Raw genomic sequence first — 27,224 nt, 5'->3', positions numbered from 1 at the left:
TGTAGTCCCTACTTTATAAACGGTCCCTAGAAAGGGGCGGTTCTTTCCGGAAATTGTGACCGCAGCTGTTTTTCACTCCGCTGTGACTCAGAGCACTCCGGATTGCAGGAGAAAAAGGTAGGGGACCAAGCTGTCGGTGCAGGGCCTGGCTCCATCCCCTGCTCTGGAAGACTGAGAGCTGCGCATTCTAGCTCCCTTTCCCCAGTGCCCAAATTTGTAGGGGCTCCTTGAACTGCACGCCCCACGGGTGGAGGATTTCATCCTGATGTATGAACCCCAGGAAGGTTTCCTGCAAGTTTGGTAGTTTAGGGAAATCTTTTGGAGGCTGAAGGAGGGATTTAGGCATCTCCTAATCTGAAGGCCCTTCTTCCTACTTTCCTTCTCTTTTACTTTACTTTTTCACCCCCTTTCTTTCTTTGATATACACAGTTGATGTTTTCTGAATTTCAAGGTAGTGTAAGCTGAGGAAATGAGGCTGTAAGCCTCCATCTACTCCACTCAACTGCAGCCTCTAAGCCCTTCTATATAGAAATGTAAGAGACTGACGCAGTCCCTTCTGTAAATACGTGGACATTGGAAATCTGGGACTGAAATGGAAAGGTTAAATCAATCTCTGATTTTATCCAAGCCCCACTTCTTACCCCAAATCTCCTTCTTGTCTGGTTCCGGGTTCTCCACTTCAACCCCTGCCACAGGTCGCAGGGGTGTGTGTGGCCAGTGGTGCCACCCAGCTCCCCTCCCTCCCTTCTAGCCGCTGAGCAGCCCCTGCTGGGACTGCATTCCCGAAGCAGCTACCTGGCTAGGCCAGAAGACTTGTATTCTCCCAGCTGCCTCAGATTCATGGCTTTCAGCTTGGTGGCCAGTCTCTACCTAAGCCTTGCAAGTTGCCTTTCTGAAGTGCCATCCTGAAAGACGGAACTAATTCTGACCCAAACTAATTTTGTTTGTACTCGGAAGAGTGGGGGCAAGGGTGCAGAATAGCAAGTTTTCCTCAACGGAGGATTTTTTTCTGAGCTTAGAATCAGGAAGTGAAGGCTATTTCCTTGTAGGGGACACCCTCTGCATCTCTCTCTTTTTACTCAAGCCACCGCTGGTGAGTATTGCCCAGCCTGAGAGCTTCTCTTTCAGCTGTTTCACTCCTGTGTGAGTCTCCTGCTTTAGGCTGTCTGCTTAATGAGTTATTAGAAATTCTTCCCTCCCCCAGCCCAGCCTGTTCTACCAGAGAACTTGCCCAGGTCAGAGGTCCGCGTAGAAGCCCTTTTCTGAGCATCCTCTTCTCTCCTCACACCTGCCGCTGTCCTCTGCATTGCTGTCAAATTGTGAGTCATTTTGCCACACTCAGTTTTTATCCAATTTCTCAAAATAACAGATATGGAATGAAAAGCCTGATTTACTGGTGCTGTTTAGTTGGGGTGCCAATGTAGGCTATGTGCATATATAATATTTATATATATTAGAATATCTTGGATGGATACAAACAAATATACTTGTATCTTTTAATTTTGAGTCCCAAAGAAAAGCCACAAGATAAATGGCCTGTGGCAGGAGTCCATCTTGGATCACACAGCTTCTCACATGCAGCACGTCCCTGAATGCCATGATCCAAAGTGAATGACGGCAGAGGTTTATTGATTAACAGTTACAACAATAATAGGGACAATAGTGATGTCTGTCATCATTGAATAAATGCCTCCTATGGGCCATGTGCTATTCTAGGGACTTCACATGTATTAATTCATATATGATGTTTGGATATTATGCTACTCATTTTAGAAAGAAAATACTGAGACTCAGATGGGTTAGTGACACCTGTTCCGTATGCCTAAGGAGTGGTGAATTAAACACACTTTTGAGAAAGTGGAATTGGTATTTGAAACAGCCTCAGGGTGTTTCAGAGATCTCCTGTTTAGTAGATACCAGTGAATCTTATACCTTCCCCACCTAGAACTGCCATTTAAAGGGAGCCTTTTGATGGAAATTCTTTGTCTCCTTTTTTTAAAGGTTCCAACTTCCTAACTCCAACATTAACCCTTTGACTGTATTCTTATGCCAGAGAAAAGCACATAAAGTACTGGTGTTTGAACAGATAACTTCCAACATGTCTCCCTGTTTGTGATATGTCTTTTCTGCAGAAATCTTGCATCACCATGGTGCACTTCTATGGCCTACTCACCCTCCAACGGGAGCCAGGTAAGCTTACTTTGTGACTCTTACTTGCCATTGAATCTTCGGCACGTAGCACAAGGCTTGATCTACAAGGAGGCATCCTACTGAAGCTTGATGAACTTGAATTCTGGTCTGTCTACAGTGCCACTGAAGAGTATCTCTGTGAGCGTGTCCATTTACGAGTTTGTGGCTGATGTGTCTGCAACTTTGAACTATGAGAACGCGGAGAAAGTTCCTTTGGAGGCCGTCTTTCTGTTCCCCATGGATGAAGACTCTGCTGTTTACAGCTTTGAGGCCTTGGTGGATGGGAAGAAAATTGTAGCAGAATTACAAGACAAGATGAAGGTAGTAGAAATTACCTCCTCCCTTCTTATTACATTACCTCCTCCCTTCTTATTTCCTTAATGCATACTCTTTATGATCTCTACTAAATATACTTTCACAAAACATGCTGATGTTGAAAGCTCTTTCTTCCACTCTTTTCTAACCGCCATTTTTCTAAAATCATTTGGGGGGAAAAATCAATCAGAGGCATTCAAAGTATAGCTGTAATTAGACAAGACCAATCACAGTCACTCTGCACTACTCGTCTCTTTTTCAGCCATGTCACCTTGGATGTTCCCTTTCTTTCCCATCCCTTGCCCTGTTCTTCTCAGGCCCGCACCAACTACGAGAAAGCCATCTCCCAGGGCCACCAGGCCTTCTTATTGGAGGAGGACAGCAGCTCCAGGGATGTCTTCTCTTGCAATGTGGGTAACCTCCAACCTGGGTCGAAGGCGGCAGTCACCCTGAAGTATGTGCAGGAGCTGCCTCTGGAAACAGACGGGGCTCTGCGCTTTGTCCTCCCAGCTGTCCTGAATCCTAGATACCAATTCTCTGGTGAGTATCTCTGCCCTTTGAATACTAGTGGTGGGTGACATAAATGGGGAAATTTTCTTAAGGTTGAGAGTGTCGTAAAAAGTGTTGGCAAGGAAAACAGAACTAGGTCACTTTTTATAGGGTCGTCGAAGGACAGTTGCCTTAATGTGAAGACTCCTATAGTCCCTGTGGAGGACCTGCCCTACACACTCAGCATGGTCGCAACCATAGATTCCAAGCATGGCATTGAGAAGGTCCAATCCAACTGCCCCTTGAGTCCCACTGAGTACCTAGGAGAAGACAAGACTTCCGCTCAGGTAGTTAATGAGAGAATACTGCTGTTGTCAGTTCCTCTGTTGCTTGAGTCTTGACTTAGTCCCCACCCAGTTCTTCCCAAATGATAACCCAGAGGGGGTCCCACATGCTCCTTCCATATCCTCATTTAATCTCCAGAGCCTTCTCTCCAGCCTCACCTCTGTTCCTGGTCATGTCTCTCATGGAGGACTGTAGCCCTGACCTCAGCCCCAAGTAGCAAGCAGTGATGATTCTCATGTGGCTCCTTTACCTGTCCCCAACTCAGGTTTCCCTGGCTGCTGGACACAAGTTTGATCGGGACGTGGAACTCCTGATTTACTACAGTGAGGTGCATACCCCCAGCGTGGTTTTGGAGATGGGGATGCCTAAAATGAAGCCAGGTATTTTCTTTCTTCCTTTGTAGTAATCCTCTAACGGGCACCTCCCTGTCTTGGAATTACTGTCAAATTACTCTCTTTTCTTTCCTTCCCTCCGGTGGTGGTTAATACGTGTGAAAACTGAAATAGTTTACACTATGTCATGCCAAAATGGTTAGGTTTAATGACTGTCATGTGATATGTCTTGTAGGCAAATTTAAGTAGGTCGGTAGATAATTGGGCAAAAGCCAGGAACAGATAATTTACAAGAGAAAACATGGCCAGTTTATAAACATGTGGCAATGATCAGTATTGACAGAAATCCAAATAATCATGTGACATTTTCACCTTTCAAATTATCAACGATTTCCAAATCTGATGCCTCATGCTTTAAAAGGTGTGATGAATTAACCTTTTGAGTATAAATTTGGCCATATGTGTTAAATAAATGTTAACTTTCATAATTTTACTTTTAGAAATATTGCCTAAGGAAATAAATCTAGATATAAGTAAAAATATGCACTGAGATGTCCCCCACCATTTTAATAATATCAAGTATTAGTAAGCAATCAAAATGTCTCTTAGTGGCTAAATTTCCTATGCTAGGTATACTTCATGAGTTATTATGCAGCTCCTAAAATAATGTACACTGACAGGTTGAAGTAATTGGAAAAATGACCTCCAAAGAATGTTAAGTAAAAGAAAAGTAAGTTATAGACAGATTACCACTATAAAATAATCTGTGCTTTAGGAAAAACATTTTAAAACACAGGAAGAACACAAGCAGTAATTGTGATTAGATTGACTGTTTAGTTCTTAATTTCTTTTTTATCTAATAAATAATTTTTATTGATTGATTCATCACAGCTACATGCAATCTCAACTGAAGTTTTTTTTCTCTTTTTTTTGAGATAAAATATACATAACAAAATTGACCATTTTAACTATTTTTAAGTGTACAATTCTGTGGTCTTTAGGACATTCACTTTGTACAACCATCACCACCCTTCATCTCCAAAACTTTTTGTTTTGCCCCAGCTTTTTAATTCCTAAGACTAAGTTTAGCTTCTTAATAACTTTAGTTTCTTGTTTTCTTTTAATGTTTCTTGCTTTTGAAATTTTCCTTTATGTATACACACTCTTTCTTGGAATTTAAATTGGTATAACCCATGTCAGTTTGCTGTGTTCTTAGGGGCTTCCTGGGCTGCCATGCTCCTGGGTTTCAATAACGCAGGACTGGAGTGCTATTGCGACTTCTGAAGCATTTACATGTGGTGGAATGGACATGTCCTTGGTGACAATCATATTCAAAGTGGGATGACTTGAGTTAGGCTCTTGCTTTTATAATTATAACTGTTATCAAGAAAATACCCTGTAGTTGTTTTTCTACAGAGTACCCTACTCTCTCATTGTTAATGTTTGCTTCCAAAGTAGCTTCATACTTGAGCTCACAAACTGAACTTTTTAGTTTTCCCTCACTTGTTCAACCACTCTTCCTCAGGGCCAGCTCTCCATGCTAAGGTCATTCAAGGGGCTCCCAGTTTCCACCAGATTTGCTGTAACCAGCTCCTCTTCCATGAAGCTCCATGCTCTGTCTTTGTACGTTAGTGTTCTGCTTTTTCCTTTCCTTATGGTGACTGTTTCCTTGGGTGTCCATGAAATACTCCCACAACAGTGACCTACTTGTCAGTTAAGATTATTTTAAAGGACTGTCTTCACCAGAGAAAGTTCCATGACGTTGGATCTCAAAAGGTAAGCATTGAGATCTCAGTCCCTGTTTTTTAAGAAGTTCCCTTGGTCCCTATGTAGATTTTCTCATCTAGTCCCCATGACCAGTTCTGAAGGCCAAGGGGGGACATCAGGGACAGTCTTTACAGTCTTGTGAATCCCTTCCAGCAGGACTGCTCAAGTTTTGCTTCCCAGGTCATATATTTAGTCAAAACGACTTGCTGTTCTCATCCACACAAGGAAGCAAATGACAACTTTAAGCGGCAGCTTGGCTCACTAAAACCATTTAGAGTTCTGCCAAATGAAACCTACAGCTATATGACAAAAACACAGTATGTTATTTTTTTACAAACTTAGAACAGATGTACTTACGATATTAAGAACATAATGTCTTTCTAAAATTAAATTTATAATTTAATTTAAAAAGTGTGTAAAAATACAATTTAGAAATAATTTAATAATATTGTTATTACGGGTTTAATCTGAGTTGAGCCCTAAACTGAGTTCCTTAAGTATATTATATTACTTAACTCTTAAAATCAAACTTGTTCAACTCAGAGTCTGGGGGCCGCACGGGGCCCAGGACAGCTTTGAATGCAGCCCAACACAGATCTGTAAACTTTCTTAAAACATTATGAAATTATTTTGTGATTTTTTTTTTAAGCTCATCAGCTATATTTAGTGTTAGTGTATTTTATGTGTGGCCCAAGACAATTCTTCTTCTTCTTATATGGCCCAGGGAAGCCAAAAGATTGGATACCCCTGCTTAAAATAATCTTGACGTAGGTGGTACTACCTTGGTTTTTCAGAGGAAGACATGAGGCTAGAGGAAGACATGAGGCTAGCAAGCAGAGGAGCTGAAGTTTGAAATGCCTCATTTGAAAACAAAGAAGCTGAGACTCATGGAGGTGAAAATAATTTGAGCCAGGCTAAAATTATAGTAGATAATCCACATATAACGCTTACAATTCATCTGGCATTGTTGTAAACAGGTTAAATGTGTTACCCCATATCATACTCATGCCACCCTTTCTGACTCCTCAGTATAGCACCAGCTCCATTTAAACCAGCTGTCTCTGAGAATGGAAAGGAACCTTGCTCACCAAAAAAGCTCCTCCTCTGTCATATATCCAGACATCTGGATTGTATAAATGTTATTTTTGAACCAGTGTCCTATCATATATTTGATGGGCAACATCCATCTTATTCAGAAGCCAGTTTGGTGATTGACATATCCTATGGGAAAGAAATTAAACTGAGCCACATTCTCTTGTCATACCAAATCCCGGGTCTACTGAGAATATAAACCTATGATCCTGGAACCACTTCGTAAAAACGGGATAATGGAATTTAATTATATAGCCTCTTATATTTTCTGTAAAGTTGGAGTTAACCCAGCCATTCTCATTGCATCACTATCTCAATACTAGCATTTCAGTTCCTGTATCAGCCCTCACTTGCTTCTAAAAATAGTCACAGCTATGGCTTTGACAATGTGGCCAGATAGACTGGGCTCCTGTGGTCACCCCCATACCATTGTTTGGATGATGCTCATAGAATCCAACACGTATCTCAGTGTTTCCCTTTCTACTGGGGACTATCAGCGAGTTATTCATAGCCAAAGCAGACAGACTTACCTCAGTGGGTATAATACTTATACTCTCAACTCTTGTAAATTGTCAACTGAAAAATTGTCCATGTGAGTATCACTTTTTTCAAAGCTGTAATTAAAGACTTAAGGCCCATGTGATACATTTCCTGTTTATTTGATTTGAAGAAAAGGTTTGATTCTGTAGATAAACTTGTGTGATTCTTTTGGCAAATGCTGAAACATTTTAACCTAATGTGTTTCATTCATTTGCCTAGCTGCCAGGAAACTAGTAATCAGTGATAATGTTTTAACTATTGCTTGTATCTACTAACTTCTATCCTCTTTCTTCTTTTTCATGTCTGTTCTGCTTTTGTCTGTCTTATATATTTATAACTCACCTCGACCCCGTTGCAAGCAGTTATGGTATACGAATCATCACAGTGTTTTAGATTTCAGTTTTCTTAGCTCTTAATTGAATTCACTACCATTGATTCTTAGGTACTAGGATTCTTGAGTTCCTTTTTGTCTTACAATGGCTGTCTCCTTTCTGAACAGGTCGTTTGATGGGAGATCCATCCGCAATGGTGAGTTTCTATCCAAATATCCCGGAAGATCAACCATCCAATACCTGTGGAGAGTTTGTCTTCCTCATGGACCGCTCGGGAAGTATGCAGAGCCCCATGAGTAGCCAGGATACATCTCAGCTGCGCATCCAGGCAGCCAAGGTAAAGCTTCTTTCCTCTTCTGGGTCACATGCTCGCGTGAGGATGAATCTGAGGGGTTAAATTAGGGTCTATCTGGAGCCTGAGACAGCAGCATGACGACCCCGAGGTTAGCTTTGGAATGTAAGAAGGCGCAAGGTGGGTGATGGCCTACCTCCTCCAGAGTCGATTGGCAGGGCCCGTGTGTTTTGACGAGCCTCTCTCGCTCTGTCTCCTCATGCTCTCTTACCTTCAGGAAACACTGATTTTGCTGCTGAAGAGTTTACCTATGGGCTGTTATTTCAACATCTATGGATTTGGCTCTTCCTATGAGGCATACTTTCCGTAAGTTTCTGGAAAGACAATAGGGAGTACAGAATGAGACTTTAAAGAAAGCGATTAAATTGTTAAAGGGGTTACTGCGGAGTTGACTTTGGCATTGGGGGTTTCGGATAAGACTGTCTTTTCATGGGGCTTTCTCAATTCAATTCAGGGACTCTATACTGGGCAAAGTTAAGCAGCCCTCATGTAACTGGGTGTGTTTGTTTTCTCAGGAAGAGTGTGGAGTACACTCAGCAAACAATGGAGGAGGCTCTGGGGAGAGTTAAGCTTATGCAGGCCGACCTAGGGGGCACGGAAATCTTGGCACCACTCCAGAACATTTACAGGGGACCCTCCATCCCAGGCCACCCCCTACAGGTAAGAAGTGGAACAGAGCTCACAGAAGAGACTGCAAGTGTGAAATCCCTAAGAATCTGTGCCCCCGAGCTTCATGCAGTATGTGGAAATATGGTTTGTAATTCACAGTCTTCTATCATATAGTAAATAGAAAAAAAAAGATGATGCATTTTTCTTCTTCCTTAACTCCATGCGATGGACACTGGAAGGCCTTTTATGGAGTGCCACAATAACTTAGATGCAGCTAGGAGGGGAGATGCTAAAAATTCCCTGGGTTCTGAACAGATCATGTGCGAATGTGGTGCTAGCGACTGAAACATTAGGGATTTCATGCCTCTTTGAAGAGGTACCAGAGCCTCTGCAATGAAATAGATGGATTTTTCAAGGGCAAATTCTGGTTTCTTAAAATGAACTTGACAAAGACCTGATGAACATTTTCTTTCTTTGTACAGCTTTTTGTCTTTACAGATGGAGAAGTTACAGACACATTTAGTGTAATTAAAGAAGTTAGGATCAACAGACAGAAACACAGGTATGAAGAAAATGTGATTTCTGGGTAATTGGAGCTAAGTAGTGGCATACAGACTGTAGTGCCACATGATGCCACTGTTGACATTCCTTAAAGAGGACCAAATGATTTCAGAATTTAGTTTTAGCAGCTGAAAATTTATTTCTTCCTATAAAAATTAAAAACAGTTTTCCAAATAACATCAACAACACAGCAAAACCATTGTTTCTTATTCTTTCTAAACTACAATGGACACGAGAATTGAATAGTAAGATGTTAATTTTTTTTTTTTTACTATAAACATTTTTAGGGAAGTAAAACATGCAGAAAACTACAAAAATTATAAGTATACAACTGGATAAATTATCACAGTGAATGCACTGTGTCATCGCCACATAGGTAAAACCTGGAATGGTAGTAGGCCTCTCCATCTGTACCCTTTTCCATCATGTCCTATTCCCTGTCACTACACACTAAAACTTTCCTGACTTACAACATCATGGGTTATTTGTGCTTGTTTTTGAGTGAAAATAAATGAGTTATACAATATGTTTTTGTTTCTGTGTATATTGTTTCTTTTCTTTCAGCAATATGTTGAGAAATTCATATATATTTTAAGTATAGCCATAGTTAATTTTCACTGATGTATAGTATTCCATAAAATGACTATACCATAATTTATCTATTGATTTTAATGCTGTAGGACTTTGATTTGGCTGTTAAAAATGATGCTCCTGTGAACAGTTTTGTATTCTTGTACATTATTGTTTTGCACACGCGTGTATATGCATACATACATATTTATATACGTAGATTTTTCTCTGAGTAGACAAGAGTTGTGGAGTTTCTAGGGAATGCCAAACATTTTTCCAAATGATTGTACTAATTTAATTCTTTATTGTAGGAGTGTTCCAATCGCCTCATTTCCTATCCAAAACATGATATTGTCTTTAAATTTTAGTTTTGTGTGTGTGTCGTGGTGTCTTATTATGGTTTTAATTTACATTTTCCTGCCGATGAATGAAGTTTAGCACTACTTCATATTTGTTCACCAGTTGTATGTCCTCTTTTGTGATGTGTTTTCAAGTCTTTTTCCTGTTACTTATTTATTCCTATTAGGTTGATTTTCTTATTGATCTATAGTTCATTCTGTAGTCTGGATACAAGCTCTTTGTTGATTGTATGTTCTAGAAATACTCTATAGTTTGCTCTTAGCTTCAAAATGTATTCAAGTAATAGTTGTTAATTTTAATGTAGTTCGATACTTTCTAGTCTTTTCCCTTATGGTTAGTGTTTTCTGTGTCCTGTTAAAAAGTCTTTCCCTATCCAAAGTTTTGTATTTTTGTAATGTGGATATCAAATTGACCCTATTCCATTTATGGAAATGTTGGTCCTTTCCACAGTGTCATCTCTGTCATCAATAAGCATCTATGCACATGTACATTGTTTCTGGATCCTCTGTTCCATTGCATTGGTCTATTCATCTAGATGTGTGCTAGAACTACACCATATAAATTAGTACAGGTTCATGATAAATCTTCATTTCCAATAGTGATAAGCCCTCAGTTTTGTTCGTTTCATAACCAAGACTGTCTTGGTTACACTTGACTGTTAGTATTTGTATTTTAGCATTAGCTTGTCAGTTTTTACCAGAAAAGGAAACCTATTGGTATATTGGCCAGAATTGCATTGACTAGATCTATTTAAGCAGTATTGACTATTTACTATATTGAGCATTCCAATCTATTTACATAGTATATCCTTTCATTTACTTTGGTCTCTGATTTCTCAAAGTGTTTGTTTCCAACATTTTATTAAGAAACCTTAAACATATAGAGGTGTTGCAAAAATAGAACAATGGAGAACAATGGCATGGGCTGGCTGCAGTGATTCATGCCTGTAATCCCAGCACTTAGGGAGGCCGAGGCGGGCAGACCACGAGGTCAGGAGTTTGAGACCAGCCTGGCCAACATGGTGAAACCCTATCTCTACTAAAAATACAAAAATTAGCCAGGGCATGGTAGTGTGTGCCTGTAATCCCAGCTACTCAGGAGGCTGAAGCAGGAGAATTGCTTGAACCCGGGAGATGGAGGTTGCAGTGAGCTGAGATCTCTCCACTGCACTCCAGCCTGGGTGACAGAGTGAGAATCCATCTTGAAAAAATAAAAAATAGTACAATGGACACCATATACCCTTCACCCGGGTCTACCAGTTGTCAACCTTTTACCACATTTGTTTCAGCTATGTTTTTTGTCTATACATACGTACCTATGATAAAATTTAACTTATGAATTACGCACAGGAAGAGATTAGCAATAACTAATAATAAAATGAACAGTTAAGTAAAATAAAGGTCACTTGAGCATAAGTACTGCGATACCACATGTATCTGTCTGATACCTGAGACTGCTACTAAGTGACTAACGGTCATACAGACAGCATGGAGACACTGGACATAGAGGATTCATGTCCAGGGTGGGACTGAGCAGCATGGCACAAGATTTCATCATGCGACTCAGAATGGGATGCAATTTAAAATGTATGAATTGTCTATTTTTGGAATTTTTTATTTAATACGCTTGGACTGCAGTGGACCGCAGGTAACTGAAACTATAGAATATAAAACTGCAGATAAGGGAAGCCTGTACACACAAAATCTCTCTGTAATATTTTATAATTCTCTGTGTAGAGGGCTTCATGCATTTTTTTTATTGAATTGTTTCCCTAGGTGTTTGATGCTATTTTAAATAGTATTTTTTAATAATTTTATTTATTGGTTGTTTATTTCTGTTTAGAAATGAATTTCTATAGCTTGTTTTACCTTGACTTGTATTTAATGATGTTAATTTAGATATTAGTTAAATTATATTTTAATTTAAGAGTCTGCAAATATAAAATATTTGCAGGCTCTTTTAGATATTCTATGAAGAATCACATTTGCAAAAAATATCAGTTTTATTTTTCTTATTTTAAAAAATATTCTCTTTTTCTTATTTTTTTAAAAGTTTTTCTTCCCTTCTGGATTAGCCTGGAGAGAACCTCTAGTAGAAATCTGAATCAAAATGATCATATCCTTATTTCATTTTGGACTTCAACGGGAACATTTTAACTTTGCACAATTAAGTATGGTGTTTGCCATAAGGGTTTTTTTTTTTTTTTTTTGTAGTTATCCTTTCTACGATTAAGGAAATTCCCTTTTATTTCTGTTCTGAGGGTTCTTTTCTCTCTTTTCTTTCTTTTGTTTTGAATAATGAATGATTGTTGAATTTCATCAAATGTATTTTATGTATCTGTTTAGATTAATGTATGATTTTATCCTTTCTTCTTTTAAAGTCTGAATTCTAATGATAATTCTTAAATGTTAGACCAACCTTGAATTTCTGGAATAAACCCAAAGTAGTTGTGATATATTAATCTCTTTCATATATTTTTTGATTCCTTTGGATAATACATTTTTTTAGGAGTTTGAATCTATTTTCGTGGGAAATATTGACATATATTGTCTTATCTTGTCAGGTTTTGATATCAATTTTATGCTAGTATCATAAAATGAGCTGTGAAGGTTGCCTTTTTTCCTTGCTCCAAAAGATTTTCTTTCATAACTATTTATTATAATTTGCCAGCAAAGCTCTCTTGGCCTGGATATTTTTTTGAGAAAGTATTTGTTTTGAACTATTCATATTTAATGTGTTATTTTTTATAAAAGTTTGTATATTTTACTGAACTTACTTGCATTAAATTGTCTATTATATTGCCTAATAATATTATTAAATTTTGTAGAATATGTAGTGATATTACCTTTTCTTTTCTAATGTTGGTTATTTGTGCCTTTTCTATTAATATTTCTTTCCTTGCACTGGATATTTATCAGTTTTAATAATAATTTCAGAACACCAGCACCTTTGTGTTTGTTGGTACTTTCTATCATATAAGTGTTTTCTATTTCATTAATATCTACTCCTATCTATCTTTATTATTTTCTTTCTTTTACATTCCTTGGGTTTATTGGCCATCCTTTTTTAACATCTTGAGAAAGATGCTTGATAGTTGAGTTTTAGACTTTCTTTTCTAATTGCATATTCAGAGCCATGGATCTAAGCACATCTGTAGCTGAATTTTAAATGTGGATATGCCATTTGCCATTGTCATCCACTTAAGAATATTTTCCAATTATCATTATGATTTTTAAGCTTGTATAATTCACAAGTACAGTGCCTAATTTCCCAATATTTGAGGATTTTCTATTTTTGTTAGTTGTCAAATAAAAAGTTATAGAAATTAGATGATCCTCTAGATGACATCTTCCCTCTGAGAGGATGCATTCTTTTCATTCTTTGCTTCTGAATGGTCACTGGATAGACTGGGAACAGATCATCTTAATCCAGTGAGGGTCTGATGAACTTCAGGCACGGTGATGGCTGGTCTATTTCGGATTCACTTCTACCTCTGGGATGTAGTCCTTTAGGGTTGTATCCTCAATTCTTAGGTGTTTACAAGAACACCTTTGCTATGAAAAGCGCAAATTGCTATTTTTTTGCTCCCGCCTGCGTGTAACCGCTTGGGTTTTAAGTCATCTGTCTTTGTACTTGGCACTTGCTTCAAAGGGTCAAGGAACATCAGATGCTGGGATCATTTCTCTTGGCTTCTCTCCTCTCCCAGGTCTTGGCCCATAGATTTTTATCTTGGTAGACCTTTGATGTTTTCAAACAAATTGTTGCAAATATTGTATACGGCTTTCCTAGTTCTCTGCTGGCCTGAAACAATTTACAGTGGCATTGCTGTGAACAGAACCTTCCTAGGGTGTTATATTTTAAGTCAGAAGTCATTGATTTAAGTTACAGTTCTTCTGCTTGCCTGCAGAAGATAAATCAACTAATCTCTCTATGCCTTAGTTTCCTCACATGAAAATTAGGATCCTAATAGTACTCACTTTACAGATTTATTGTTATGGTTTAAAGAGTATACCTAGGGAATGTATTAGGAACTGCGCTAGATAAAAAGTAAGTGCTATATAAACTTTTGCTATTATTGTAATATTTTGATTTTTATTATCATCCACATGTAGCACTGTCGTGAGTTCTAGTCAGTCATCAATTTTTTGTTGTTTGATTGTTTAGAGATAGGGTCTGTCACTTTGTTGGCTAGGCTGCTCTTGAACTCTTGGCACTGGCCTCCCAAATTGTGAGCCACCACACCCAGCCAAAATTGTTTAGTTTTGATTTTATACAAAAGACCTTAAAAAAATAACAGCACTTTATAACATAGGCTACAATTCAAAGATCATGTTAGAAATTTAAAGGTTGTGATATGAAGATGCTGTCAGGTCGTAGTATTTAGGAAGTCTCGTTACAGGTAGGTCCAGTTAGAAGTCTGTTCCTGAGTCTTACAAGTGTAGAGCATTGATCCTAATGCTGATGCCACTAGACTTGGAGATGATGACTCACACTAATCTAAGAGAGACTGATACATAAACCAAAATTGCAGGGTATTAATTTGCAATGAAAACTCTGTCTGACATGCCTTCCAAAAGCACCTGTGCTAGTACTACCAATATATTCTTTGTTTATATATAATTCTATTTGGGAAATCACATTATGTTTAAGAAGTTACTTGGTGCACATGGACTAAGGTAGGGCAAGAACTCTCCAGTTAGAAGAGCAGGAGGCACACTTCCTTTCCCTAAGAATGGTCTTGCTAGGGGAGATACGGTACCAGCACATCATTAGGTAGGAACTGGTGTTAGTTTCTATCTTTCTGTTAGTTTGCCAGAGGGATCTTGCAGTAAGGTAGATCAGTGCTCCAGTGACGTTGCTATCATTTAGTAGTTGCATGATCTTGGAAAGATTTCTTAAACTTTCTGGGCCTCAGTTTCTTATCTGCAAAGTGAAGCAGAAGCCTGCTTTTTAGGGGTTTTGTGATGATTAAATTGAATCATTGATTTAAGGCATTTTTATACCTCCTAAAATATAGAATATACTCAGTAAATGGTAGCTATTACACTTTTGGTCAAGAAAGTAGACTATTTCCTTATGTATTTTTGGCCATTATGTATTAATTTTATATGTTTACTCTTTAATGCTTGCGTCTAACCTCTGTCCTTTTACAATTGCAGGTGTTTCTCATTCGGTATCGGAGAAGGTGCCTCCACCAGCCTAATAAAAGGTATTGCCCGGGCATCAGGCGGCACCTCAGAATTTATCACAGGCAAAGACAGGATGCAGTCCAAGGTGAGGGACAGACTGGCTGTGTCTGTCCGGAGGTGGCAATCCAGACCAAAGTGGAATGGGGTGGGGACACTGTGCAAGGGCAGGGGTAGCAACTTTCCCCCAGGATACCTGTTCCTATATCCCCAAGGCCTTAGGCTGTATACTTCGTCAGGCTACTTTTGGCCTCATGTAATAGAAGCCCTCTGTAGTATCTGGAAATATGACATCTGGTCCCAATAGCTGCAAGCGCAGAGACAAGATGCTGAAAGGGATCGGGGCCTTTGCATTTAAGACCAGACATGGACCAACTAAGAGCTTTGACTGTCATTCATGACTAAGATTCTAGGTCTGTGCTTTAGAACCTCTTTTTGTACTACACGCATCCTGCATGCAAACTATACAAAGAAAAGCAGAAGGAATAATCGTGATAGATCTAATGGATTGGAAGAGGTAGTAAATTGCTATTCCATTTCATCTTTCTGCACAAGGAGAAGACCCCTCTGGTGGTATTTCTAAGCTCCTCTTTCCCAGTTGGTGCCACCTGTTATCTAATCCCCTTCTCCAAGGGTCTCGTTACTCAAACGTTTTCGTTATTTACATTTATGGTACTAAATATTTCAGCTTTGGCTTATTCATATGTAAAGCTTCTTCATATATAAAGCCCATCTCCTGGAATAGTATTGAGGAGTAGGCATGACATGTATTATATTGTACCATATCTGATACATAAATAAATGTTCAGTTAATGGTAGCTGCCATTGTCCATATCATTTGTGTTTATTCTGTTCTCTTCCCTCCATTAGGCTCTCAGGACTCTGAAACGCTCTCTGCAGGCTGTGGTAGAGGATGTCTCTCTGAGCTGGCATTTGCCTCCTGGTCTGTCTGCTAAAATGCTTTCCCCAGAACAGACCGTCATCTTTAGGGGTCAGAGATTAATCATCTATGCCCAACTGACCGGGAGGATGCCAGTGAGTTCCCATTCTTGTTTGTTCCTCTAGTCACAGAGCTACCACACTGACCATTTCACTAAAGCTGGTAGGTGGATTTCAATCTCAGCCAGAGACGGCACTTGCCAAGTAGAGCTAGCCTACTTCCTTCCCATCGTTTCAGGTCTCTGGTTTCCTAGGCTACCTGATTCTTCACCAGATATTTTAATACATTGTTTTGGGTACCTGCCCCTGTTCTGATCCTTCCATGGATGATCTCTTTCTTCCATCATTTCTACTCATCTCTAATTTGCAGGCAGCAGAGACAACAGGAAAAGTATGCCTCAAATACACACTCCAGGGCAAGACTTTTGAGGATAAAGTGACATTTCCTCTACAACCTAAGCCTGATGTCAAGTGAGAATTCAGTTTTCCCTTCCTTCCTTCCTTCCTTCCTTCCTTCCTTCCTTCCTTCCTTCCTTTCCTCCCTCTCTCCCTCCCTCCTTCCTTCCTTCTTTCCTCTGCCATCTTTGGGGATTAGATTTCTTCTCTTAATTTTGGGCTTCATTGTAATTGTTTTCCTACAATCATTTTTTATTTCTAAACCACCCAAGTCTTAGCTCTCCCCTTATCTGACTTTATCTTAACTCTTCTATTCCTAACTTTTAGGAGTCCTGAGAAACTGGTATATGGGTGTCTTTCCCTACATTTCAGTACTTTTTAATTTTTTCCTTTTAGCTTCACCATTCACCGCCTTGCTGCCAAGTCCTTGCTCCAGACCAAGGACATGGGCCTCAGGGAGACTCCAGCAAGTGATAAAAAAGATGCATTGAACCTCAGCCTTGAGTCTGGTGTCATAAGCTCCTTCACAGCTTTCATTGCTATCAATAAGGAGCTCAACAAGCCAGTTCAGGGGCCTCTGGCTCACAGGGACATCCCAAGGCCAATGCTGTTGGGTGCTTCTACCCCATTGAAGATAAGATGCCAATCAGGTAATGAGTTTTATTCTATTCAGACTCGTATAGAATAAAAGGTTCTGACTATCTGAGCACATTATTTAAAGGAAAAGGCTGTGAAATATTCTTAAGTTGCTTTGTTTTCCTTCTACCTCCACATCTAGGATTTCTGGTTAGTGTTAAACTTTTCCGTCCCAGGGAACTAGAATGCATCACATTGGCAAGGAGATTTAAAATAATCCAAGAGAAAACAAAAAAACAAACATTAAAATGTAGAAAGTGCAGGTAAACACTGAGTAACCAAACTGCCTAATCTGTGTGTCTTCTTTTGAGAAGTGTCTATTCAAGTCTTTTGTCCATTTTTAAATAAGATTATTTGCTTTCTTGGTTTTGAGTTTTATACATATAGATATCTTTTTTATTGAGATATAATTCAAATATCATACAATTCACCCATTTAAAATGTATAATACAGTGTGTTTTAGTATGTTCACAGAGTTGTGCAACCATTGATTGCCACAATCAATTTTAGAGCATTTTCATCACCAAGAAATAAACTTCATAACTATTAACAGACATTTCCCATTTCTCTCCCTGACCCCACCTATCTTCTCCTCCACTCCCCTCCCCACCAGTCCCAGTAATCACTTACCTACTTTCTATCTCTATATATTTGCCTATCCTGTCTTTATATATTTGTTCTGGACTTATTTTCTTTCTTTGTTTTTGAGACAGGGTCTTGCTCTGTTGCCCAGGCTGGAGTGCAGTGGCACAATCATGGCTTACTGGCTTACTGTTGCTATGGCTTACTGTAGCCTCAACCTCCCAGGCTCAAGCAATCCTCCCACCTCAGCCTCCTGAGTGGCTGGGACTACCATGCCACCATGCCCAGCTAATTTTTTGTATTTTTCGTAGAGATGGGGTTTTGCCATTTTACCCATGCTGTGGCTGGCTTATTTCACTTAACATAATGTTCTCCAAGTTCATCTATGTTGTCGCAAATAACAGAATTTTGTTCTTTGTTATGGCTGAATAATGTGACATTGTGTATATATAGTACATTTTCATCATTCATTCATCCACTGATGGATACCTAGGTTGATTCCATGACTTGACTGTTGTGAATAGTGCTGATATCTCTTTGATATTACTGATTTCCTTTCTTTTGGCTGTATATCCAGCAGTGGGACTGCTGGATCATATAGTAGTTCCATTTTTAACGTTTTAAGGAGCCACAGTTTTCCACAATGGCTATACTAATTTACATTCTCACCAACAGTGTACAAGCATTCCCTTTTCCCCATGTCCTCACCAGTACTTGTTATTTTTTGTCTTTTTGGTGGTAGTCATTCTGACAGGTGTGAGGTGATAGCTCATTGTGGTTTTGATTTGCAATTTCCTGATGATTGGTAATGCTGAACATTTTTTCATATACTTATTGGCCATTTGTGTGTCTTCTTTTGAGAAATGGTCTATTCAAATCTTTTGTCCATTTTTAAATAGGGTTATTTGCTTTCTTGGTTTTGAGTTAAATTCCTCGTGTATTTTGCATATATTAAACCCTTATCAGATGTTTGGTTTGCAAATATTTTCTCCCATTCCGTAGGTTGTCTCTTCACCCTGTTGATTGTTTTCTTTGCTATACACAAGAGGTAACCTCATTTATCTATTTTTGCTTTTGTCACCCATGCTTTTGAGCTCATATCCAAAAATAATTGCCCAGACCAATGTCAAAGATATTTTCCTTTATGTTTTCTTCTAGTTGTTTCATAGTTTCACCTCTTACATTTAAGCCTTTAGTTCATTTGAGTTGGTTTTTCTATGTGATGAGAGATAAGGGTGTAATGTTATTCTTTCATATGTGCATATCCAGTTTTCTCAATGTCATTTATTGAAGAGACTGTCTTTCACCTATTGTGTTCTTAGCACTTTTGTCAAAAACTAGTTGGCTGTACATGTGTGGATTTATTTCTGGCTCTCCATTTCTGTTCCATTGGTCTGTGTCTGTTTTTATGCAAGTACTATGCTGTTTTGATTACTATAGCTTTGTAGTATATTTTAAAGTCAGATAGTGCGATGCGTCCAGCATTTTATTTGTTTGTGTGTGTGTGTGTGTGTTTTCTCAAAGTTACTTTGACTTTTTTTTTTATAATTCCATACAAATTTATGATTTTTTAATTCTGTGAAGAATGTCTTTGATATTTTCATAGGGATTGCATTGAATCTGTAAATAGATTTGGGTATTATGGCCATTTTAGCAATATTTATTCTGCCAATCCATGAATGTGAGATATCTTTACATTTATTTGTGTCTTCTTCAATTTCCTTCATCAATATCTTATGATTTTCAGTATAGAGGTGTTTTACCTCCTCAGTTAAATTTATTCCTAAATGTTTTAATTATTTTGTAGCCATTGCAAATGAGATTGTTTTCTTGATTTCTGTTTCAGAGAGCTTGCTATTTGTGTATAGAAACACTAATGACTTTTGTATGTTGATTTTATATCCTTCAACTTTGCTGAGTTTGTTTATTATATTTAACAGTTTTTTTTTTTTATAGAGTCTTCAGGGTTTTCTATGTATAAGATCGTGTCATCTGCAAACAGGGGTAGTTTAACTTCCTCTTTTCCAATCTAGATTCTTTTTATTTATTTCTCTTGCCTCATTGTGCTGGCTAGCACTTCCAGTACTATATTGAATAGAAGTGGTGAAAGTGGGCATCCTTGTCTTGTTTCTGATTTTAGAGGAAACGCTTTCAACTTTTCCCTCTTCAATATATTAGTTGTGAGTTTGCCATAATTGTCTTTATTATGTTGAGGTACATTTCATCTGTACCTAATTTGCTGAGAGTTTTTACCATGAAGGGATGTTGAATTTGTTTAATACTTTTCCTGCATCTATTGAAATGATCATATGTTTTTGTCCTTTTTTCTGTTAGTGCAATCCATGTTTATCAATTTATGTTTATTGAACCAACTTTTCATCTCTTGGATGAATCCCATTTGATAATGATGCATGATCATTTTAATGTACTGCTGAATGTGGTTTGCTAGTATTTTTTTGAGGATTGTGCGTCTGTGTTAATCAAGGATATTGGCCTATAATTTTACTTTTGTTGTTTTATCTGGTTTTGGTATCAGGGTAATGCTAGGAAGCTTGTTTTTAGGGTAACACTAGAGAGCTTGATGGAAGCAAGCTGACATATAGGAAAAAAAGTAGAGAAGTCAAGAACTTAGTAGTCCAGATGAGGTCAAAGATCAGGTAAAACAGAAATCTCTAAGTTAGAAAACTAGAAAAATCAGATATTGTATTTTAAAACTAGGAATTAAAAAAAAATTTTTTTTTTTTGAGTCAGGATCTCACTCTGCTGCTCAGGTTGGAGTGCAGTGGTGTGATTGTAGTTCACTGCAGCCACGATCTCTTGGGCTAAAGTGATTCTCCCACATCAGCCTCCCGTGTAGGTAGGACTCTAGACATGCACCACCATGCCTGGCTAATTTTTAATTTTTATATTATTTAGAGATGAGGTCTCACTACATTGCCTAGACTGGTCTCAAACTTTTGACCTTGCATGATCCTTCTGCCTGGGACTGTAGGCATATGTCACCATGCCCAGATAATTCTGAAAACTTTTTACAAATATGGGACCTTGCTACTTTGTCCAGGCTGGTATCAAGCTTGTAGGCACAAGTGATCCTGCCACCTCAGCCTCCCAAAGGGCCAGAATTACAAGCGTGAACCACTGTACCCAGCTTCAATTTTTCAGTTTATTTTTTGTGAGTGGGACAATTCTAATAACAAGGTCTTCATGGCTCGGGAGGAAGTGGCAGCAGTAGAATGAAGTGGAAGTCATTGGATTTGATGAAGTCAAAAGAAACTTTGCATTAGGGTGTCGGAGAGGCTATCTACATGGGTGATGAAATCTCTCAAGATGATGGTAGGCCTTTCAATGGAGTGGAAGTCTATGGTCTAGTTTTCAGATACTTTAGTGAATGATTGGAAGTAACAAAGGGATTAGAAGTAGACAATAGTGACGACATGTGGAAGGTAAGCCACATTTAATGATCTGGATGCAGCATGAGGGACTGAAGAGGTTGCCAACCCTACCTCCCTACTTGAAGTGTGGTACATTGAGCAACAACCGTTTGAGAGTGATGGAGGGAGAATAGTCTTTTGGGAGGACAAATTCAGTTTTAAGTTGAGACTTAGCTGGCAGAAGCCTCCTGTAGTAAAACTAAAGATGCAGGAAAAATTGTTTAGCATGTGTCAGGAGTTCCAGAGGACACAGTAGAAGGAGGGCGAGGGTTTGTACAGGAGGTGGGCATATGAGAGAAAAATAGCACAGTAAGGGTGGTGACTGAAGCCCATGTGGACGGGAGGGTATCTCGAATTGTCAGGGTCCTTCGTCCACTGCAGAGAGCAGGGAGTGCCACTGTCTTAATGTTTGTATGGATTTTTTTCAGGTTTTCGAAAGGCCTTACCCTCCGACCGTCCTCCTTCTGTATCTCAGCCCATAAGGAGAGTTATGTGTTGTGAGGCCGTCTCATTCCAGGTGGACAATTACAGTCTCTGTGGGTTGATAAATCACAAGGACCGGCACAGTCCAGGTGAGTACCTTAATAGGAACATTTTCTCAACAGTGTTTTTCTGTCACACATATAGGACTAGGCAAGCTAAAAGCTTGTAGTTACAGCTATGACACGACATGGATGTTTCTCGAAGAGTTCCCCTGTGTGTTGGAAAGGACTCATTCCTCCACCCACAGAACCAGCTTGGAAACTTACCATGCAGGTGAGGCAGGCCTTGGTTCACCCCTCCAATCTATAGGGACTGAGAAACTAACCTTCTATGTTCTGCTGCCTCTGGCTTTCTTTACCCAGGAGGTCATCTGTTTGAAAAGCACCGGGCAGATGGTCAGATTTGTTCTGCCCCTGTTTCCCAGGGTCAGCCCAGGTAGCTTCATTAGTATATCATATAGGACCCTGAAACCTGCTATCTCAGTGGAGTCTAGGGTGACCCCTAGTTGAACAAACTCCCTTGACGATCTCAGCTCACACGGCTTGCCTGCGGGCTGCCCCGCCCCCCGGCAGAGCCCTGCTGCCACCCTCTGTGAGCCCCTGTTCCACTGGTCATCCTTTCGCAAGTAGGGTTTGAAGACCGATCTTCTGGATGTTGTCTGATGACTTACTTTCTATTGCATTCTTGCTATAGCCTGTCTCTGAATTTAGCAGCCCTAAATTCAAGTAGGCTCAGGGGCCAATAGCTCCATAATTTCTCATCCTCCCCTTTTCTTTCTCCTCAAAGGCTTTGGAGAGAATCATCTTGTGCAGCTGATTTACCACCAAAATGCAAATGGTTCCTGGGATCTGAATGAAGATCTAGCCAAGGTCCTAGGTATGCGTTTGGAAGAAATAACGGCTGCACACCCTGCTGAGGTAAGATTCAATGGAAAAAGGAGTATGTATGTTTTTGAGAGAGAGAGGTCATCATTGAGAATGGAGGTGATTCAGGACCTATCTGAGGAAGGATAATATAGGGAGCCATAGAGTAAATTAATTTGTAATAAATAGAGGCTGAAGGTTTTTCTGGTCATGTTAGAGCAGAAAGAGCAAGGAATTAATGGGGAAGCTAGTAGGAATTGATGGTTTTTTTGTTGGTGGATGACAAAGGAAAAGCAACATTCTCCTCCACTTTAATCGTATTCCCTGCCAATGGTCTTGGTTATATAACTAATATTTAGTGAGCAATTACTCTGTGCCAAGCACTGTACTAAGCAATTAATATTCGTGAGCTTATTTATTTCACATATTAATTTAATAAGGTAGATCCCATTTGTGTTGCTGTTTATAGATGAAGAAACTAAAGTCTAGGGAGGTCTAAAAAGGTGTCTTGAGTTTACCTAGCCCATCAGTGGCAGAGCCAGATTCAGTTCTAACACTATCTGTCTTGAGAACTCCCAATAATAACCTCGTTATTGCTTCTCTTCATACTGATGAAAGTAGTCCAGACATTGGCAAAGTTAACTGAAGTCAGGATACATGAAGTGTTGTTAATAGGAACCACCTAGTTGTTTCAGATGTATTTAAATATGCTGATGAGGATAAATTGCATTCCAGAATTTCAAGGTAACTTGCAAAATCTTCTAACACTCATTGAGAAGTTGTTAGGCATGAGACAGGTGCAAAAAGCCTGAAGGACAAATATCATTCTAAACTTTCAAAATGTGGAAAGAGATCAAATAAATTTAAGATATTCTGCAATTCCACTGTCCAATGCAGTGTCCACTAGTCACATGTGGCTATTGTGCCTTTGAAACGTGGCTAATACAAATGAGGAACTAAATTTTTAATTGAATAGAGGGGTGCTATGGTGGGAAATCCATACTAATTGCAAATCCATACTAATTTCCATACTAATTGCAAAGACTTTATATAAAAAGGAATAAAACATTTCATCAATAATTATTTGTATATTGATTGCATGTTAAAATGATGACTTTTTAATAGATTGGGTTAAATAAAATATATCAGTAAATTAATTATACCTCTTTATTTTTACTTTTTAAAATTTGGCTACTAGAAAATTTAAAATTACATATGTGTCTAGCATTATATTTTTATTGGAAAATGCTAGAAAAAGTAAATTTTATTTAGCATTTTATTGGAAAATGCTAGAAAAAGTTCTAGAAAAAGTAATTAAGATGATAATTCATACACACTTGGAAGAGGATACAGGGATTATTTAGATGTACTGGGGACAAAAAACATCAGACTGACGTTTCCTTCTTTGGAATGGTAACCAGGCCAATGGAATCAAGTGAACCAACAGACCTGGCATGTCTGAATTTCAGTAAGGAATTTGATATATTTTTTTTTTAATGATGAGAACATGGACCAAGTACAAACTAGTTGAAAACCCATGGCGCTGAATGATGAATTGATTTCAAACTTGAAACAGATTTTTAGACCCACCAGGCTCTGAATTCTCTGGAGATCCACAGTTTCAATGAAGATTTAGATGAAGATAAAGACCAAGGCTTTCCTATTTGTAGATGACAAAACTGGGAGATAAACTATCAGTCAAAAGAATCAGGATCCCAAAAAACCTCTGAATAATGAGTTGCAATTTTTCATTAAAAAAAAAAAAGAAAAACAATATAGTAGGAATAAAAGCTAAGTACTGTTTTGAGTTGCAAATTCCCAACTCTACAGGTAGAGAAGAGAGCATTTGCACATGAAAATCAGAGGTTTTAGATGACTACAACTGTATGAGTCAGAATATTTAACTAAGTAATGGAGGACAACAGGGTTACCTGAAATGCTACCGTATTCTTGGGCTGTGATTGTAGAATTCTATAAGTGCATTTACCTCCAGATAGACCATTTAAGGAGATATATTTTTGAAATCATTATGCTGTTTGTTTTTAGACTAGGAGAACAAGCATGGGGATGTTTGCTGCTTTGACTTAAGCAGTCCTCTTAAGGAAGAAATGGAGGAATTGAGAATTCTAATGTGAAATAAGACCACTCAGAGAGGACATGATAACCATTTCCAAGTTTATTTATTTATTTATTTTTGAGATAGAGTCTCGCTCTGTCGCCCAGGCTGGAGTGCAGTGGCACGATCTCGGCTCACTGCAAGCTCCACCTCCCAGGTTCTCACCATTCTCCTGCCTCAGCCTCCCAAGTAGCTGGGACTACAGGCGCCTGCCACCAAGCCCGGCTAATTTTTTGTATTTGTGTTTTAGTAGAGGCAGGGTTTCACCGTGTTAGCCAGGATGATCTCCATCTCCTGACCTAGTGATCTGCCCACTTCGGCCTCCCAGAGTGCTGGGATTACAGGTGTGAGCCACCGCGCCCGGCCCCATTTCCAAGTTTTAAAGGTCATGGTATAAAATAGGAATTTCCCTTGATCTCCTGACTCTAAAAACTGAAGCTGGGAGCAGTGGGTGTAAACTCATGGGAGACAATTTTCTGCTGTATGGCTGATATTTTCTATTGAGAAATAAGAGCAATACAACTAGAATCAGAATATTTGGCCTTTAGTCTCACTTCTGTCATTTGCTAGATGGCTAAGTTTGGGCAAATCATTTTGTTAATACTTCTATATGAAATCAGTTTTCTTTCTTAAAAATGTTTATTGATATTTTTTCATGTTTTTTGGGGGGGGTATAAGGGTTACAATTAAAAAGACTCATGAAAGTACTTTATAAACTATAAAGTAATTTTGCCTATGTTTCTCTTACTAGAGCTGGGTAAGCCTTGTCTTAGGAGTTTCCAGAACTGTCCTGGTGGTTACACTGGATTTAAAACTTAGGATTTTCTATTTCGAGACTCAGTGGATTGCTGCCCTGAGGTTTAAGGCCTGGCATTATGCCTTGCAAGTAGTATCTGGAGGTAAAGAGAGACCAGGTAACTCCATCTAGTAGCATTTAGAAGGAAGCTAAGTGAGGAGGGAGCGAATCTTTTTGCATCCTTTTGAGGGACTTCCTGCGCCAACTGGAGCTCTCTATCTATTGTGCAGCTTGTGGATTCCTCAGGCTGGGCCACCATCCTGGCCGTGATCTGGCTGCATGGCAATGGTAAGGACTTGAAGTGTGAATGGGAGCTTCTGGAAAGGAAGGCCATGGCCTGGATGCGTGTCCATGCAGGTAGGAGCACAATCCTAAGGCCTGTCTCCTTCCCCTTCCCTGGCCTGGCAGAAGGTTACCACAAGAGAGTCCCATTGTCACCTGTCTCCACCATCCTGCTTCAGATCTTTACTAATCTTCCTGCTAGTTCTTTTCTTGGGGGGACAAGGGCGAAATCTTAAATTGGGGACAAGGTAGGCGGGTGAATAGGGAGGGAGAGGGACACGAATAGGGAGTGTGAACTGTGAGAAGGACAAGTGGCATTGATTCTCCTTACAGTCTCAGTACTAAGCTGAGTAGAAGACTAGACTTGGAGTGTATTCTCCCGGCTGTTTGTTATCTCACTGCAGCTGAGTGTATCTGGGGCCAGAGAAGATTCAAGGAGAATCTGGGCAGTAAGAGGAGAAAAAGCAGGGATATTGAGGACAGAGAAAAGCACAACTCCTAGATGATCTGGGAGGTTTGGAGGAGCCTCTCATTGCGATCCTTCATCCCTGATTCTTGTTTTTCCTCACCACAGGCTCCACCATGCCTTTGGTTGTGAAAGCTGCTATTACTTTCCTGAAGTCATCTGTGGATCCTGCTATCTTTGCCTTTTGAAGATACCATCCAGAAAAAGAAGTGCCTTTAATTTGCTACTGTCATTTCCTCTATTATCACTTCTTCTGTGATAATGTGTTCTTGTGTTTTATAACTCTTTATTTTTTGCCATAAAAGTAAAGGATGCTTACTCCACTTTGCTTCTCTGCTCCAGGTTCACTTTGGATATGATCTTTCTTTTCCCAACATATCCCCTCAGAAAAGTGACAGTGGTCCCAGAACCTATTCCCTTTCTTGAAGGAGTTCAAACCATGCGTAGACTTGTAATGTTCCTCCCGGGGTTTCCAGGGAAACAACATGAAAAACAGGTGACATGAACTACAGACTAAAGATTGCAGCCTTGATGTTAGGGAATGCCTGAACTAGAGAATTTTCTGCATTATCTTTGTCTGTTCGCTTTCTATCTTATATACTTGTCAGGACTATACTGGTAAGCTTTGAAGTTTTCCGTGTGTAGGAGGAGTTAGAGGGAAGTTGAAAGCCAACATCTGGATCAATGTAATGTCAAGATCACAAAGAGAGAGACTCCAGGGGTCCTCTGTGAGAAGTGGCACTGTTGGGGACCTTCCTGATTCATTCTGCCTGGACTTTGCTAGCCTGCACAACCTACATGCCTTTTCTTCCACTGCCTGAAAGACTTGGGTTGAACTCTAATTGTTGGAGAGAGATGTTCCTCCTTAATCATGAAACACCTTGGGAAGAAGTCTATAATGCAATCCTTAGTCCTACCCTGAACCTATGAGTCCTCTAAGTCAGGCCCTGATCTAGTGCAGTAAAGGGAAGGGTGGGCTTAATGGGAGCTTTGCCTGGGACCTGAACCTGGAGCACTTACCACATTAGGAAGAAAGGAACTCCCCATGATCGCTCCTGACCCTTGTGTCTCATGTACCCTATCCTAGTGGAGTGATCCTATTTGATACGCTATCCCTTAAAATAACTCATATCAATGCTGTCCCGTAAAATAACTTGTATCAATATTAAAACGACTATTTCTACCCTTTGACGA

At 39.3% G+C, this 27,224-nt stretch overlaps 1 protein-coding gene across 9 annotated transcripts; it reads left to right on the top strand.

Annotated features, from left to right (window-relative positions):
- On the top strand, positions 1 to 27,224 carry VWA5A (von Willebrand factor A domain containing 5A). Of its 9 annotated transcripts, none has more exons than XR_637906.4 (20): positions 1 to 117; positions 1,205 to 1,319; positions 2,133 to 2,190; positions 2,309 to 2,511; positions 2,823 to 3,045; positions 3,166 to 3,341; positions 3,605 to 3,719; positions 7,570 to 7,739; positions 7,972 to 8,060; positions 8,270 to 8,414; positions 8,846 to 8,925; positions 15,014 to 15,128; positions 15,911 to 16,075; positions 16,350 to 16,450; positions 16,772 to 17,025; positions 21,652 to 21,780; positions 22,294 to 22,424; positions 25,238 to 25,400; positions 25,513 to 25,639; positions 26,139 to 27,224. XR_637906.4 is itself a non-coding variant. In XM_017949059.3 (19 exons), exons 3-19 carry the CDS (start codon positions 2,148 to 2,150, stop codon positions 26,216 to 26,218), a joined length of 2,361 nt encoding a protein of 786 aa, XP_017804548.2. In that variant the 5' UTR covers positions 1 to 117; positions 1,205 to 1,319; positions 2,133 to 2,147; the 3' UTR covers positions 26,219 to 27,224. The 9 variants fall into 9 exon arrangements, 2 of the variants coding, with proteins under 2 accessions (XP_017804548.2, XP_003910922.2); XR_637907.3 differs by lacking the exon at positions 21,652 to 21,780 and adding an exon at positions 21,453 to 21,596; XR_002517268.2 differs by lacking the exon at positions 25,238 to 25,400 and adding an exon at positions 21,453 to 21,596 and having other exon boundaries at positions 21,683 to 21,780.

The sequence above is a fragment of the Papio anubis genome, chromosome 12 (assembly GCF_008728515.1).
Source record: "Papio anubis isolate 15944 chromosome 12, Panubis1.0, whole genome shotgun sequence".
NCBI lineage: Eukaryota > Metazoa > Chordata > Mammalia > Primates > Cercopithecidae > Papio > Papio anubis.
This window is presented reverse-complemented; position numbering and strand designations above follow the sequence as displayed.